Source organism: Limanda limanda, chromosome 6, assembly GCF_963576545.1.
Source record: "Limanda limanda chromosome 6, fLimLim1.1, whole genome shotgun sequence".
NCBI classification, from domain to species: Eukaryota; Metazoa; Chordata; class Actinopteri; order Pleuronectiformes; family Pleuronectidae; genus Limanda; species Limanda limanda.
Genome location: NC_083641.1, coordinates 23,933,855 through 23,947,487, shown reverse-complemented (window position 1 = coordinate 23,947,487; position 13,633 = coordinate 23,933,855). Strand labels below are relative to the sequence as shown.

Genomic DNA, 13,633 nt, shown 5'->3' with positions numbered 1-13,633 from the left:
TGAGTCCTTGTGTTAGAAAATTTTAAAACAGACTGACACTGTTTAGGAAAAACACCAAATGCAGAACTGCGAACTACCAATTCACAAAAAGTTACGAGATGAATGCACATGAAAGTTGCTCTGACTCACCATGACGGCGGAAGTAGCTCTTGTCTTTCATGTCGCGATGCAAACTTCCGATAAACTTTATACAACAAACCACAAGCGGTGATATACAGTGGCAGTGACGTGTTTACGTGTTTACATGCTTAGCTAGCGAGCTAGTTAGCTGGTTAGCTAGTTCGACTAAAAACAAAGCTCCCGCGCCGGTAACCGGAAGTAAGGACGACTTCAAAATAAGAGATTTTCATATAAAGATAGATAGATAGATAGATAGATTACTTTATTCATCCCCGAAGGGAAATTAAGTCGTCATAACAGCCGGTATATTTGAATACAATAAAATACAATACAATAGAATAAAATCAAAAATATTGAGGTAGAAAGAATAAAAAAAACAGAAACACAAGATAACTAAAAGATAAGTTGCAGTGGCAAGATGATGGTAATAGTACTGATGATACGATGGTATTGTTATCGTTAGACAGTATATAAAAATAGTACAGTATATATAGTTATAATATAACATAATATATATTTATATATGATAGTAATTATACCAATATAATAGCAGTATATAGTAATAATGGCAGCAACAGTATATATAATAATAATAGTAATATAATAATAATTATTATAACATGTACACATGTATAAATATGTGTATATAGACTTATATATACAAAGAATATACAGAGAGTATGATATAATATATGATATATAGTAGAGGTATCTAAATATTAGATTCTTTGTATGAATCTATCAGTTAGACCGGCCCGCGTGAGTAGTTAAATCTACTCTTATTTACGTATTTTGTCTGACATGTAATAAAAAATACATTTTTAGATATGTCATACAGGGAATTAAAAGGATAATAAACATTTGCAGTATAAAATAGATCAGGTTCTTCGATGTAAAACGGTGATTAAGTGCGCGTTAAAGTTTTAACTCGTGGACGTCCACCAGCACAGTTTAGAACCAAACTCTGCTTCCAATATCCTGAAAACCGTAAATAAGTGAACAGCATGAACTACATTTCTTTTATTTTGAAGGCAGTCTTTTAAAAAAACAAACAACTTTAAGGGGCGTACATCCTGAATGGACGCGATCGTATGAGGAGCAAACATGTCAGCCCACGTTAAGAAAAGAAAGATCGATGCAGAATGCAGAGTTTTCAACGAGACGTGGACTGCTAAGTATTTATTCACTGAAGTCAAAGGGAAAGCTGTGTGCTTGGTGTGTGGAGAACAGATCGCTGTTTTTAAGGACTACAATTTGAATCGCCATTACGAGACAAAGCACGGAGAGAATTACAGGAAGTTGACCGATGAAGAACGGGCACGGACATCAGAAGTTTTGCTCTCGAAGCTGCAGAAGCAACAAAGTTTGTTTACCAAACTTCCCACCACACCTCCCAGGGATGGAGCTGTCAGGACCAGCTTTGTGATCTCCCACAAAATCGCCAAAAATAGAAAGCCATTCTCCGATGGGGAGTTCATCAAGGAGTGTTTGGTGGACTCTGCGTCACTGATGTGTCCTGAGAAGAAAGAGACATTTGAGAAGGTGTCCCTCTGCAGACAAACCGTGGCGAGGAGGATCGAGGACATTGCGAGGAATCTTGAGCTTCAGCTGCAGGAGAAAGTTGTGACCTTTGACCTTTTCTCCTTGGCCCTGGATGAGAGCTGTGATCCAGCCCAGTTACTCATCTTTGTACGTGGGGTGACGAAAGACTTTGAGATCACGGAGGAGCTGGCAGCAGTGAGGTCAACACAAGGGACAATGACTGGGACAGATTTATTCCAGGAGGTGGATGCATGCTTGGACAAGCTGGGACTCCAATGGGACAAACTGGCAGGTGTTACAACCAGTGCTTGTCCAAATCTGACAGGGACAAATGTGGGACTGATGAAGCTCATGCAAGATAAAGTGAAGGAAATTAACCCTGAAAGTAAATTGCTATTTTTGCATTGTATTATCCATCAGGAGGAGTTGTGTAAGTCAGTGCTAAAAATGAATCATGTTACTGATGTTGTTACTAAATTAGTAAACTTTATCCGTGCAAGAGCATTGAATCACAGACAGTTTGATGCACTTTTGGACGAATCTGAACATGGTGACATAAGCGACCACACAGCTGTCAGGTGGCTCAGTCTGAGCAAAGTGCTTAAACGAGTATGGGACCTGAGAGCAGAGATCCAAGAGTTCTGTGAAAAGAAAGGCAAGGACATCCCAGAGCTCTCAGATGCAGACTGGATGGCAGATCTTGCATTTGCTGTTGATGTCACTGCATTAATGAATGAGCTGAATTCCAAACTGCAAGGCAAGGGCCTATTTGCACATGACATATACAGCCAGGTGAAGGTTTTCATGAAAAAGTTGCAGTTCCTTTCCAGCCAGTTGGAGGGAAACATTCTCTACCACATGCCGACACTAAAAGAAGCCACACCATCAGCTGATCACCTCCGCAGGTTCTCATCCCTGCTAGGGGCACTGCATGGTGAGTTCTCAAGAAGCGTTCAAGACTTCCAAACAGTTGAAAGTGAAATGCACATGATTTCTTCTCCCTTCACGTGCAGTGTGTATAATGTACCCAGTGATGTTCAGCTCGAGCTCATTGACCTGCAGTGTGATTCACGACTGGCATGGCTCTTTAAGTCAGTATCACTGCTGAAGTTTTATTCTTCTCTCAAAGAGGAGAACTTTCCACGCATGAGGAGGCGTGCTCAGAAGATGTTTGTTCTCTTTGGATCTACTTACATATGTGAACAAACATGTTCTGCGATGAGGTTTAACAAATCCAGATACAGGTCCTCTCTCACTGATGATCACCTGTCAGCTGTCCTTCGCATATCCACCTCCGATATTCAACCTGACTTCAGTGCACTTGTTGATGCCCAAAACGTACTAGATCCTCTCACTGAACAAGAAATAAAAACAGAAAACCAGCAATGGGGTGATTAGACTTTATGCAAATAGTAATACCACTTTGTATAAAGTTGATTTAAAGCTGATCTTTGAAATACTGCAAAAAAACGTGCATATTTTGTTCACAACTGTTCTTGCAAATGTTGATTAAAGTGTGATATAATGTTGGCGTTATTACTTTGCCTGCCTCACTTTTTCATTGCCTAATCATAACATTTACTCTTACCAGTAGAAGCTTATCAAATTAATATGAGTAGAATTGAATTCAGCCTATTGGTCCCGCCCTCCACAACTGTCCATGTTTCTCATGTAGCCCCTTGGGAAAATTAATTTCCCACATGATAGGTTTTAAATGTTAAAACCTATTTAAATATAAAAGGTTTCAACTTTTAACAACAATTATCTTAGAAATGGTTGATTTGATAGATATTTACTTGATATATAATTGTAAATGTATAAACGAGAACATACCCTTGAATAAATATCAAATACAGTGTTAAAATATAAACATGGAATGGAAACATGATAATGTATAAAAAGAAACTGTATGGTTCTGTTATAAGCAAAACATATTATATAAGCATTGGCAAAATAATTCCATCCATAGTCCTCCTGCCAGGCGTAATAATTATAATCATTATAATATTAATAATAAATCACAACATAAAACAACGGTTTACAAATGTAGGTTTTATTTTCATCGTTACATGAGTGTACAGAACACCAAAGTACAGTACATTGCAAAGGCAGTAGTATTTACAAAGCGGGAGGCTACTCCATCAGTTCCTGTGCAAGCTTTACAAATATCTCTTTTCCTCCTTATGCAACTCAAATTGTACGTTCATAAAAATACAATCTTATGAGTCTTGAGCGAAGCCCCCGCTGCACTATATACAAATATTCAGCTAAAATAGTTTTCTGTGTTTGTCGATAAACATTATTATTACACTTTATAGTACATCGAATTTGCAAGCTTGGCAAATTCCAAACAAAATATTAGTTTTCTATAAATCTAGTCTGATAGAAGCATGTCTTTCTCTTGCAAATGATATAAATATTTCCCCTAATTGCTAAAAGCTGCACAGTTAAAAGGAACAGTAAGATTTTTTTTTTAAGTAACAGAATACCCACATAGAAGGATGTAGGTTTGGGAGACATTACAGTAGATTTGCAGCGCAGGTCAGAATAGTTTATGTGAACAAGTTAATAACTGTTATTAAAGAAATCAGTATCCGTAATGCCATCGAGGATGGTCGTCAGGTTAAGATTCACACACTCAGGCACCAACACACAAAACACACACACTCACACACACACACACACAAAAGACCCAATACTTAAAGCAAGTAATGAAGCCTCCCTTTTTCTTTACTGACAATGTTCATTTTTTCACTGCTCTGATATTCAAATACATTCTTTCAGGAAACAGTAAAGGTTTTCCACTCCCAGGACGGATTGCACATTTCCCCTTGACAATTAAAACAACGTAACTGAAAAAGAGTTATTAATCTTTGGTATGTCATTTGTTAAATCTGACAGTCGTTGACCGACCTCGGTATGAAGTGGTCGCTTTGTGAAAACTTCTATCATTCGGATCCTGGAAACCAGACCAATCAGCGAGCTCATGCTTATTATGCCCTTGCAGATTGGTCTGGTGAGGCCAGGCTATTAGTGCAATAAAAGCCTAACTTTCTCGTGTGTCACTCGTTTGTCTAAAACCAACAGTATTGCTGCACGTCTAGAGATCTGACTTTGTGATGTACTCGGAGTCACAAGAGGAGGTGTTTGGTTATTCCCAAGAGAGAGCAGAGAGCTTGTTAACCACTGAGATGATAGCAGCAACCCCAGACAGCACTGGAGTGTAGGCATAGCACAGGGTGTTGGAATGGACATCGCTGCGCTGCCAGACCTCCCTCAAAGAGTCGAGCCTGAAATGCTGGAGTCTGGGAGGAAAGCCGTGATGGCTCGGTAGCCCTGGGCTCGTCGGATCATGTCCCGCATCTCCACGTTCAGTTCCATCAGCTTGGAGGAGATTTCTGTCAGGTCCTGCTTCGAGCCCACCAGAGCAAAAGTTCCCGTTTGACCCAAAGTTTGATGTCTGAAGAAGATGTTCAGTAAGGTCTGGACCTCCTCCTCAGAGTGGCTGCCAAAGATGTCGTTAGGCCACATTGTTCTGCAAAGAAAAATAGAAAAGGTTGTTGTAGGGGGCATTTATTAAAGGGACTCTTACCTTTGTTGCATTTGAGAATTACAGCACATTCAAATCATCCCGCCTTCCTCCAATGCCCCACCCCCTCGTTCCCATCCGCGGTGTTTTTTTGAAGAAACTTTATTTACAAGCAGACCTACCACCCAATGCCTCCGCGCACGCACGTGAGTTTTTGTTTACCAAAGCAATGGATTCGGTAAGTTATATACATTTACATTCACATGCCTTGATGACGCGGGCCCGAATGCGCCACAAGAAGCAGACGGAAAACCTGCATGTCCATGCAGCAAACAGACAGGTCTGTCGGCCAATAAGGTCCTTCGGTCCGAAGAATTTTATTGGTTGAAGTTTTCACTAAATATTATGAGAGTGAAATAATTGTTTGTTTTTACTCCTGGTGGGTCTGTCTTGCATTTTAGAGTGTCATTACCATATTAATACCAATTTAACCTTATCCAAAAAAAGTGTAAAAATGCAACAAAGGTAAGAGTCCCTTTAACATAAAAACCACACATTTTTAGAAAAGCAAGGATTATTATTTTCTCACCTGCACTCACGAATGTAGCGGATGGCTGCCTGAAGCTCGTTGTTCTTCAGACCCTCCAGAATGGCTTGCACAGCAGCTTCAGAGGAGCTGAAGGTGGGCTCAGAGCAGCAGCTCTCCCGGGCAGCCGCCTCATCACACGTGACCGAGGCCGCTGCCGCTCTCAGGTTGCTCTTCAACTCATTTAGCTCTCTGGACATATTCGTCAGCTAAAGGTTGAGAAGAATAGAAATGATTAAACAGGGACATGGATTCAATGTCAGGTGTTATGGTTCCAAAAGTAGGAGACAAACGAATGCACGATGCACCTACCTCAGGAATTGAGCTTATTTCACGGAACTGTTCTATCAGCTTACAGTAGGACTGAAAAAGCAGCAGCAGCTGAAAGTGGAGTTTGTAGAGTCTTTGACAGAGCTCCAGTTGCTGCAAGTCAGAGAGAAGTGGTTGTTGGCAAAAGTCCTCTTTATTCCTATTATAATAAACACAACTAGCTACCTGTAAATTGATGCTAAACCTGCTACAGTTCTACAGAAAACTACACGACTGCTAAAAGACAATTTCAAACAACTTCCAACTTACAGCCAGAGATTCCATTTGCTACAGAGCACGCATGTTACAGGACAGAAAATGAGTGAGGAAAACAGAGACGCATAAGAAGGGCATGCAGTTCCTCATTACTTTTATTTAGAAGTATACGCAGAGGTATTTTCTATTGGCATGCAAAGAGGTAGGGAAAGTAAGAATGTGCAAATTGGAACTGAAAGGAGAAAAGGGAGTTGACATGAATTAATCCAAAATGAAACAAGCCGAGCAAATGAACAGTTTTGCTTGTTAATTGGCAGAAATGCACTCACTTTTGTGACAATCTCTTATTATTCATTGCCAGGTTTTAACATAATAAAAACCTTCATCAGCTCTGAAGTGAGCAGAGGTGGGAAGTAACAAAGTACAAATACTTCTTTACTGTAGTGTAAGTTGATTTCTCAGGTATCTGTACTTAAGAGTTGATATGTTTCTGATTACTTTTGACTTTTACTCCCTTCATTTTACATACAAATATCTGTACTTAAGACTCCTTACACTCAAAACAGTCTCATTACTTTTGTTTTAATGCATTTGAGGGGACATTTTTTAATTCTTAATTTTATTTTTGTCCATGACAAGGAGTAACAGCATGGAAGAAAGTGAAGAATCAGCCAACATCACTGAGAATGTCCGAAACGCAGCAGGGAAAAAAACATTCCCCATCCCTGACCTTATTTCAATTAGGAATACTACATTATATTGTAGTCTACACATTTTCATTCTCAAAAATATATTCTTGTTTAACCCCCTGCTTGTTTTCCACAAATATAATCGGTAGAGGTGGCCCTTCCCCTTTTTACCTGTGAGTATATTTTAGAGCCTGTACTTTTATATTTTACTTGAGTAAAGAGGTTGAATCAATATGCATACTTTTACTCGAGTCCTATTTGACACACGTATCTGTACTTCTACTCGAGTAAAGAATGCGTGTACTTTTGCCACCTCTGGAAGTGAGTGTATTGTCCAGATTAAATGCAACTGAAGAGAACTTGCTCTCATGCCCGGTGGAGCTGGAAACGATCACGAAGCACGCTGGGTATGAGACGATCGATGTGATGCACGGCAAAATCAAGGATCGTTAGAAACTTGACATTTATGTAGTGTGAGAATAACGAGAGGCAACACTCACAGAGCTACAGTATCACACAGTAACCGTCAGTCAGAAAGTACAGTAAGAAAGGTCAGAGGAAATGGCATCCGGAGAATTTACAGTGAATTCAGGAAATAAACGACTTTCTCGCTTGTTTGGACCAGTATGACAGAGTTATTAATCAGAATTCTTATAAATTAAGCTTTTACCTTTTCCTCATACTCCACCGGTTGCCTTGTTGTACCCCCAGCAGTCCGGGGAAACGTGGCCTTACAGTTGCACAACCACTGACGGGAACAGAGACAACATAATAACGTGATTTACACAACTCAGTGACAACACATGGGTGACATTCAAACTGAAAAGCAGAATATTGAATCCCCTTACAGTGACAGCAGCTTCCTTTTTGTGGTTGTAAGTATCGAGATACTCTTGAAGTTCCAACACGCTGAATTTCATTTTTTCCAGGAGGCCATAAGACATAATCTGAAAAGAGAAATTAACATTGTTGTTGAATTTGCCATTGATAGGTCATGTTGTAAAATAAATCAATTAGTCATGTGACTCACTGTGTTTGCATCGATAAATAGAGTTGGGCACTCTGAGCAGGACGTCAGCATCTGAGATGACCTCAGAAACTTTGATCCTAACCCCCGCAGTCCGTCGCCGAGGTAACTCACAGCGTCACAGGTCAAAGAGCAGAATTTGCTCTGGATACTCTGCAAAGCAAAGCAACAGGCAGACTGAGACGCTGTCAGAGTCGCTCCTGCATCATTTAAAGTCCATACGTTCTGTCTTTACATCTGAAATCCTCCCCTGTCAGCTTTGGTCAGTGAAGGGAACAACATTTGGTTAATGAATCCCCGAAGATTTTCAAGCTGAAAGCATCCTGCCCTCGATTTGCACTGAATCAGACCCCTCGTGAAAGCAAGCCTCTTTCTATGAAGGTTAATCAGTCACACATCTAATCCCGTTACCCTTTCAGTTCAATTATTCAGTTTGACCAGCCACACTGTCCATATCAAGTCGGAGCAGGCCCCAGTATAATACCTGGAACAGTGAGGAAAACACGTGGAAAGTGTAGACGGCACAGGATCCATCCGAGTCAGACACGAGCTGGTTGATGTGACTTCGCCAAGCCTCCTCTGCATCATCGCACACGGCCGGCTGGAAGGCTGCGAGGATGGCGGAGAAGAAGGGCGACGGTGGTGGGGAAGAGCGGGACTCCAGCATGTCGTCTCTCTCCTCCTCTGCAAGACTGAGCAGACACAAGACCATGTTATTGACAATGAGATTATGGCTTAACTTCATAACTTTGCATGTAAGCAAGATAACACTGAACGAATTGCAATGCAACATTGTGGAGGGACGCTGTGTGGGTCAAGCGAGTGAGGCCAATATGTTTTGGTGCACATCGGGATAAGGGGGCGAATCAATCAAAAAATCTAAATCAAAGTGTTTATTGTCACATGCACTTAATAACTTAGCGTCATCAGAGCAGGGAAATTCTTATGACCTGGCAGGCTACTAAGCAGTAGACGGGCATTACAAGATAAAAAAATAACATATAACATAGTACAACAATTTAAATTTAAATGAAGGTCTAGCAGCAGTTTACAGGGTGAAGGAGTGAGAAATATTAAATTAAATTAAACCCAGGAATTCTGTTTTCTACGTTGATTTCTCAGAGAATAATCCATGGATTTTGACGAAAAAATGATGACTGATAATCATGAGAAATCCAGATATAGAGAATTAAAATGTTGTTTCATAAGGGGGCTGTTGGGCCTTGGCGGTGGTTTGCACTCTACTTAGTGCCGTTCTAGCTCATTATTGAGAAGCGGGGGAGCATGTACCTGGGTAAGCAGCTGTCGAGCTCCAGTTCTCCTCTGTGATCACTGTGAACCGCGTCCATTGTCAGACTGTCCCCGCAGTAATATTCCGGGGGCAGTTCACTGATGGAGAAAGAGACGTCATCCTCATGGACGTTGGTGTCTTCGTCTTCCTGTGACAACTCATGCTACAATAAAACAAGACGCACACATGCTTTGGTAAAAAGTCATCAGCAGATACGGAGGCAGCATGCTGTAATGGTTATTATCAACTTGCATTATTTGTTCCCTGAGTTACACTCAATGGTTAAACACATCATTTAGTGGGTAAAGTGGACACACTAACCTTGCGATGGGACCCTACGGACAGTCCTTGTTGTGTTTTCTTTTATGTGGTTAATTTAGTGTGGATTAATTGGGCCAATTCATTTGATTTAATGTAATTTCAATGCAGCCAACACTGTGGCCCCTGCACGCTCAGGTTTTGGGACAGGCAATGTGTAAACCTTTCTTGACCTCCCGCATGCCAAGAGATTTTAGTTGTTGCTCATAGCCCCCCCACACAGAAGCAATAGGTATACACATTGCCTTAAACAGACAGACGCAGAAAGAGAAAGACTGTTTGTTTATCTACGAGCGGCTACAACACCCCCCCAAACAACCCTGGGAAACCTCTGGGAACATGGAAGTAAGGCACCAACTAACCCACAGCCCAAAGCGTTATGGTTTGCCCACTTGCAGGTTTAACGTCATTCACCTTTTAGCATGCAAACTACTGTAATACCAAGAAAACTCTGACTCATGCCCTACACTGAGGAGAGGAAATGTAGAAAAAGTCACATAAAATAATACTTAACATAGACCAAACCCAAAGCACATATAACATCCAAGACATTTCAAGAGAGAAGATGCAAACAAACAGCTTCTATTTGGCGAAATTAGTAAAGAAATCTAGTAGGGAACTGCGATAGGAATTAGTCGCTCCCAGAATCTCAGACACTCTGAAGCCCTTATTCACCCGCGGCTTCGAGTCCTCTGGCGGTTGGACTTCGAAACTAGGATTTTTGGAGTTCAGAGGAGTTGAGTCAGATGGAGTTGTGTCAGAAAAGCCGGAGGGAGAGTCCATGTTACTGATCTCTGCTGTTGGAGAGAGGTTCACCATCTGAGAAAAAGAAAGTAGAACAAGAAACAGAAAGTGTATCATTACAAATACACACATCTCAGTTCAATTGGGGTTTTTCAAAAGCGACAAATCCTCAACTGACTCTACCACGGACAGTGTGGGTGAAAAATCCAACACAAGTGAGGAGTGGGATGACAGCTGCGTGAACACATGGGCTCCCCATCTGCCAGCACAGTTTCTACAAACTTAAAGTACAAGGACCGCTGGTCATGGTGTAACAGAAAGACGGTGCAAATGTTTAAAGCCTAGCTTCCCCGGACACTAAAAATAATTGAGATAGAGCTGTAAAATCCCGGTCCTGAGGTGGACACTGGAGGAAAACCTATGGGGCCATTAAAGTCAAAAGGCTGAATCCTATTTGGAGAATGAATGTGTTCTGCAAACTACCAATGAGGTAATAAAATATCTTACAAACAATAACCTGAGGGCGGAAGGAGAGGAAAGCTCCTGAATTGGCAGGATGGAAACATTTCCTCAGTATTCATATGGATAAATACAAGAATATATGTTTCCAATACTACTGTCATGCAATCTAAAGTGGACTTACAAGCTGTGAGTGAGAGAGGATCTGGCTGGCGCTGAGCGAGTCTTCTTCTGACGACTCATCGGAGTCTTCGAGTGTGATCTTGCTGAGGCTGGGCATGCTGCTGGACAGCTGACTCTCCTCCAGGGGCTGCAGGTCACTCTGGTCAAGACTGTCCATGGAGCGTCTCCGCACACCCCAGTTGAAGTTGTCCATCGTCTCTCCCTGCAACAGAGAAACAGCGTTGAGCGCCACAGCATCGAGCCTGATCTCCTCCCTAAAGCAAACACATGCACACACGCCCATACGGAACACACATGTTCACACAACCATGCAGTGCAGTGCAAGCTAAGAATGTAAGGAAGACTGGAGCGTTGACCTAACTGTGGCTTAACTAAGCTTGAACTGGAACATCTGCAAAACTGTGTTTCTTATTTAAAATGCAGTGTGACAGTCGGATATCAGCCAACGTCCACATTCTGCCAAATCTCCACATCAACAGAGCGATCAACAAAGGAGACTTCCTGCAGTGACGCTTGGTGCCGGCCCTCGATGGAAAGCAAAGGCCTTGACTTTTGGCCAAATAGCTTCTTTTAAGTGGTGCCATTACTTTACAAAACTGCCTGTGAGGCACTTCTGTTGACCACAGTAGTTGTTTAAGTCTTTAGACTGTCAAAAGCAGCTGACACTGCTCTGGTGTGCAAAGTCTGCAGCTTTAGACATTGAGGTAGTTATATTTTATTTTATATTATTCCTACGGCACCGGTTTGTTGAAAATTCAAGATGTTCTTGTGGTTTCAAAGCTTGACTATGTGGGAAGTATAGATGCCATAATGCAGTTAAAATGAACTCTTTAAAGAATGTGTTATTATATTTATTAGTATTGTTGTACCACCATGAAACAAAGTGTGTGAATCATCAGTATTTTGGTCTAAGGGTCATTTAACACGACTGATTTGAGCTCGGTTGGAGATTTTAACGTTCTTCATCTCAAGTAAACAAGAATAAACAGAGTTCCTTTTCTCTGCATCAACTTACTAAGTAAATGTTTTTAATATCGTATAAATTATACTTTTAGTGTGATAGTGTCTTCAGCTTCTTCTAACTGTGCCTCTAGATGGCAGTAACATCACATCTGTACAAGTAAGACACAGATGTATTTTACTAGAATCCCATCATGTTGGTCAGATTTGTATATTTTTAAAAGAAAATTAAGTTTTGTCACGTAAAAAATGTAATCTCGTAATGAGCCTTAATGTTGGAACTCATCACCTAGGTTACTGTAAGTACTGTGCAGGAGTGTAGCGTCAAAGGGGAGCTGAATAAAACATCATACCCAGGACTAGCTCTCTCCTAATAAGCTGATAAAAACCATTAACACTGTTTAAATCAACAGATGACACTTATAAAGAAGATATATATAAATGACTGATCCTAGTTATGGATATCTTATGATGACATGAACTACTGTGTGGTTTTAAGAGCATTTGTCCTATGTGACATTTATGGTTTAATTTTTGTTTAAATGTTTAAATATCTCTCTTATAGAATAGGAACACTGTAGAATCAGTTTTCTAAATTCCAGCGGCATGCACACACATTGGCTTCACCACGAGTGTGTCACTCCACTTAACTATCCGCATCTCATTCAAGAAACACAGCAAATAAGAAACGTGACATGACTAAACTTACCTGTAGCTCCTGATAGCAAAGAGAATAAAGAGAAAGAAGAAAGCCCATTACTCAGAGCAGGCACACCCGACTCAACACTGCACGTCGGCTCATGTTTTTCTGTCTTCTTTTGCTTATCCTTCCAAAGTTTGAAGGAGGAAAAATCCCGGAGATCCTCACACTCACCTCTCCATCCTCAAGCTCCACATCCAGGAAGTCAAAGTCTCTGAAGACCCTGAACTGCTGCTCCGAGGTGGTGTCGTCCATGTTGTCTGGCTCCCGGGTCCCGTCGTCGGAGGACACCAGGCTGGGCTGGTGCTCCATGAGGTCCAGCTCCCCACAGCTGGAGAAGATCACCTGCAGAGAAGAAACAAGCGGACAGACAATAAGAAAAAACATTTTAAATTGGAGAGTGATGAAATTCATAGCAGGGAATTAAAATGATGTGCATCTTACCGAAGGATTTTTTGTGAGCCCCACTTCTTGTCCACACAGAGACAACACGTGCACCAGTTTTTCTCGAGTTCTTTTCTGTAGAGGGCAAGAATAAAATGAAATATTGTTATTACAATTTTAGTTTTATGTCCCAGGACAAAGTGTCTGATGTGAAACATGTTCTCCTTATCCACATCCAGATTACATTTTGAATGTATATTGTGTATTAGTATAAGTGTATTATTCATGTACTACTCTTATAACCATGGTTTCAGTAAGACTCACCTGAGAGGACTGAGGCCTCTTCCAGCTGACCGGCACCAGGACGTTGTTGGATGTGGATCCCGAGGAGGTCGACGAGGTGGTCCTGCTCTTCACATCTTGGCCCGGAGAGCGCTGAAGGTCATCGTAACGCCGACCGATCACCGGCGTCTGACAGCACGGACACAAACAAACCTGGATGACTTAGGGGAAGTTTTGAAGGAGATAAAGTACCTCTGTTCGGTCAGGCCATGCCTCTGGCCCCATGGCTGCTCC

The 13,633-nt window shown here is 41.3% G+C and overlaps 2 protein-coding genes across 7 annotated transcripts in view; one reads left to right on the top strand and one right to left on the bottom strand.

Moving 5' to 3' along the window:
- Nucleotides 1-1,210: 1,210 nt before the first annotated feature.
- On the top strand, nucleotides 1,211-3,177 carry LOC133003655 (general transcription factor II-I repeat domain-containing protein 2-like). Its single transcript, XM_061073443.1, has one exon. It carries the CDS (start codon nucleotides 1,225-1,227, stop codon nucleotides 3,058-3,060), a length of 1,836 nt encoding a protein of 611 aa, XP_060929426.1. The 5' UTR covers nucleotides 1,211-1,224; the 3' UTR covers nucleotides 3,061-3,177.
- A 522-nt stretch (nucleotides 3,178-3,699) lies between these two features.
- LOC133003957 (protein furry homolog) overlaps nucleotides 3,700-13,633 on the bottom strand; it is a 43,282-nt gene continuing 33,348 nt past the window's right edge. For all 6 annotated transcript variants that reach the window (XM_061073789.1, XM_061073790.1, XM_061073792.1 and 3 more), the window contains 13 exons: nucleotides 13,382-13,528; nucleotides 13,118-13,192; nucleotides 12,848-13,018; nucleotides 11,015-11,215; nucleotides 10,303-10,446; nucleotides 9,309-9,472; nucleotides 8,503-8,710; nucleotides 8,022-8,171; nucleotides 7,840-7,938; nucleotides 7,662-7,739; nucleotides 6,090-6,200; nucleotides 5,781-5,986; nucleotides 3,700-5,197 (listed from right to left, as the gene is read on the bottom strand). In XM_061073789.1, coding sequence (XP_060929772.1) covers nucleotides 4,939-5,197; nucleotides 5,781-5,986; nucleotides 6,090-6,200; nucleotides 7,662-7,739; nucleotides 7,840-7,938; nucleotides 8,022-8,171; nucleotides 8,503-8,710; nucleotides 9,309-9,472; nucleotides 10,303-10,446; nucleotides 11,015-11,215; nucleotides 12,848-13,018; nucleotides 13,118-13,192; nucleotides 13,382-13,528 — 2,013 coding nt within the window. In that variant the 3' untranslated portion in view covers nucleotides 3,700-4,938. The remainder of the gene's footprint in view (nucleotides 5,198-5,780; nucleotides 5,987-6,089; nucleotides 6,201-7,661; nucleotides 7,740-7,839; nucleotides 7,939-8,021; nucleotides 8,172-8,502; nucleotides 8,711-9,308; nucleotides 9,473-10,302; nucleotides 10,447-11,014; nucleotides 11,216-12,847; nucleotides 13,019-13,117; nucleotides 13,193-13,381; nucleotides 13,529-13,633) is intronic.

Excerpts from the sequence above, each read along its gene's own strand:
- LOC133003655 (XM_061073443.1), top strand. The coding sequence starts at position 1,225 with ATGTCAGCCCACGTTAAGAAAAGAAAGATCGATGCAGAATGCAGAGTT.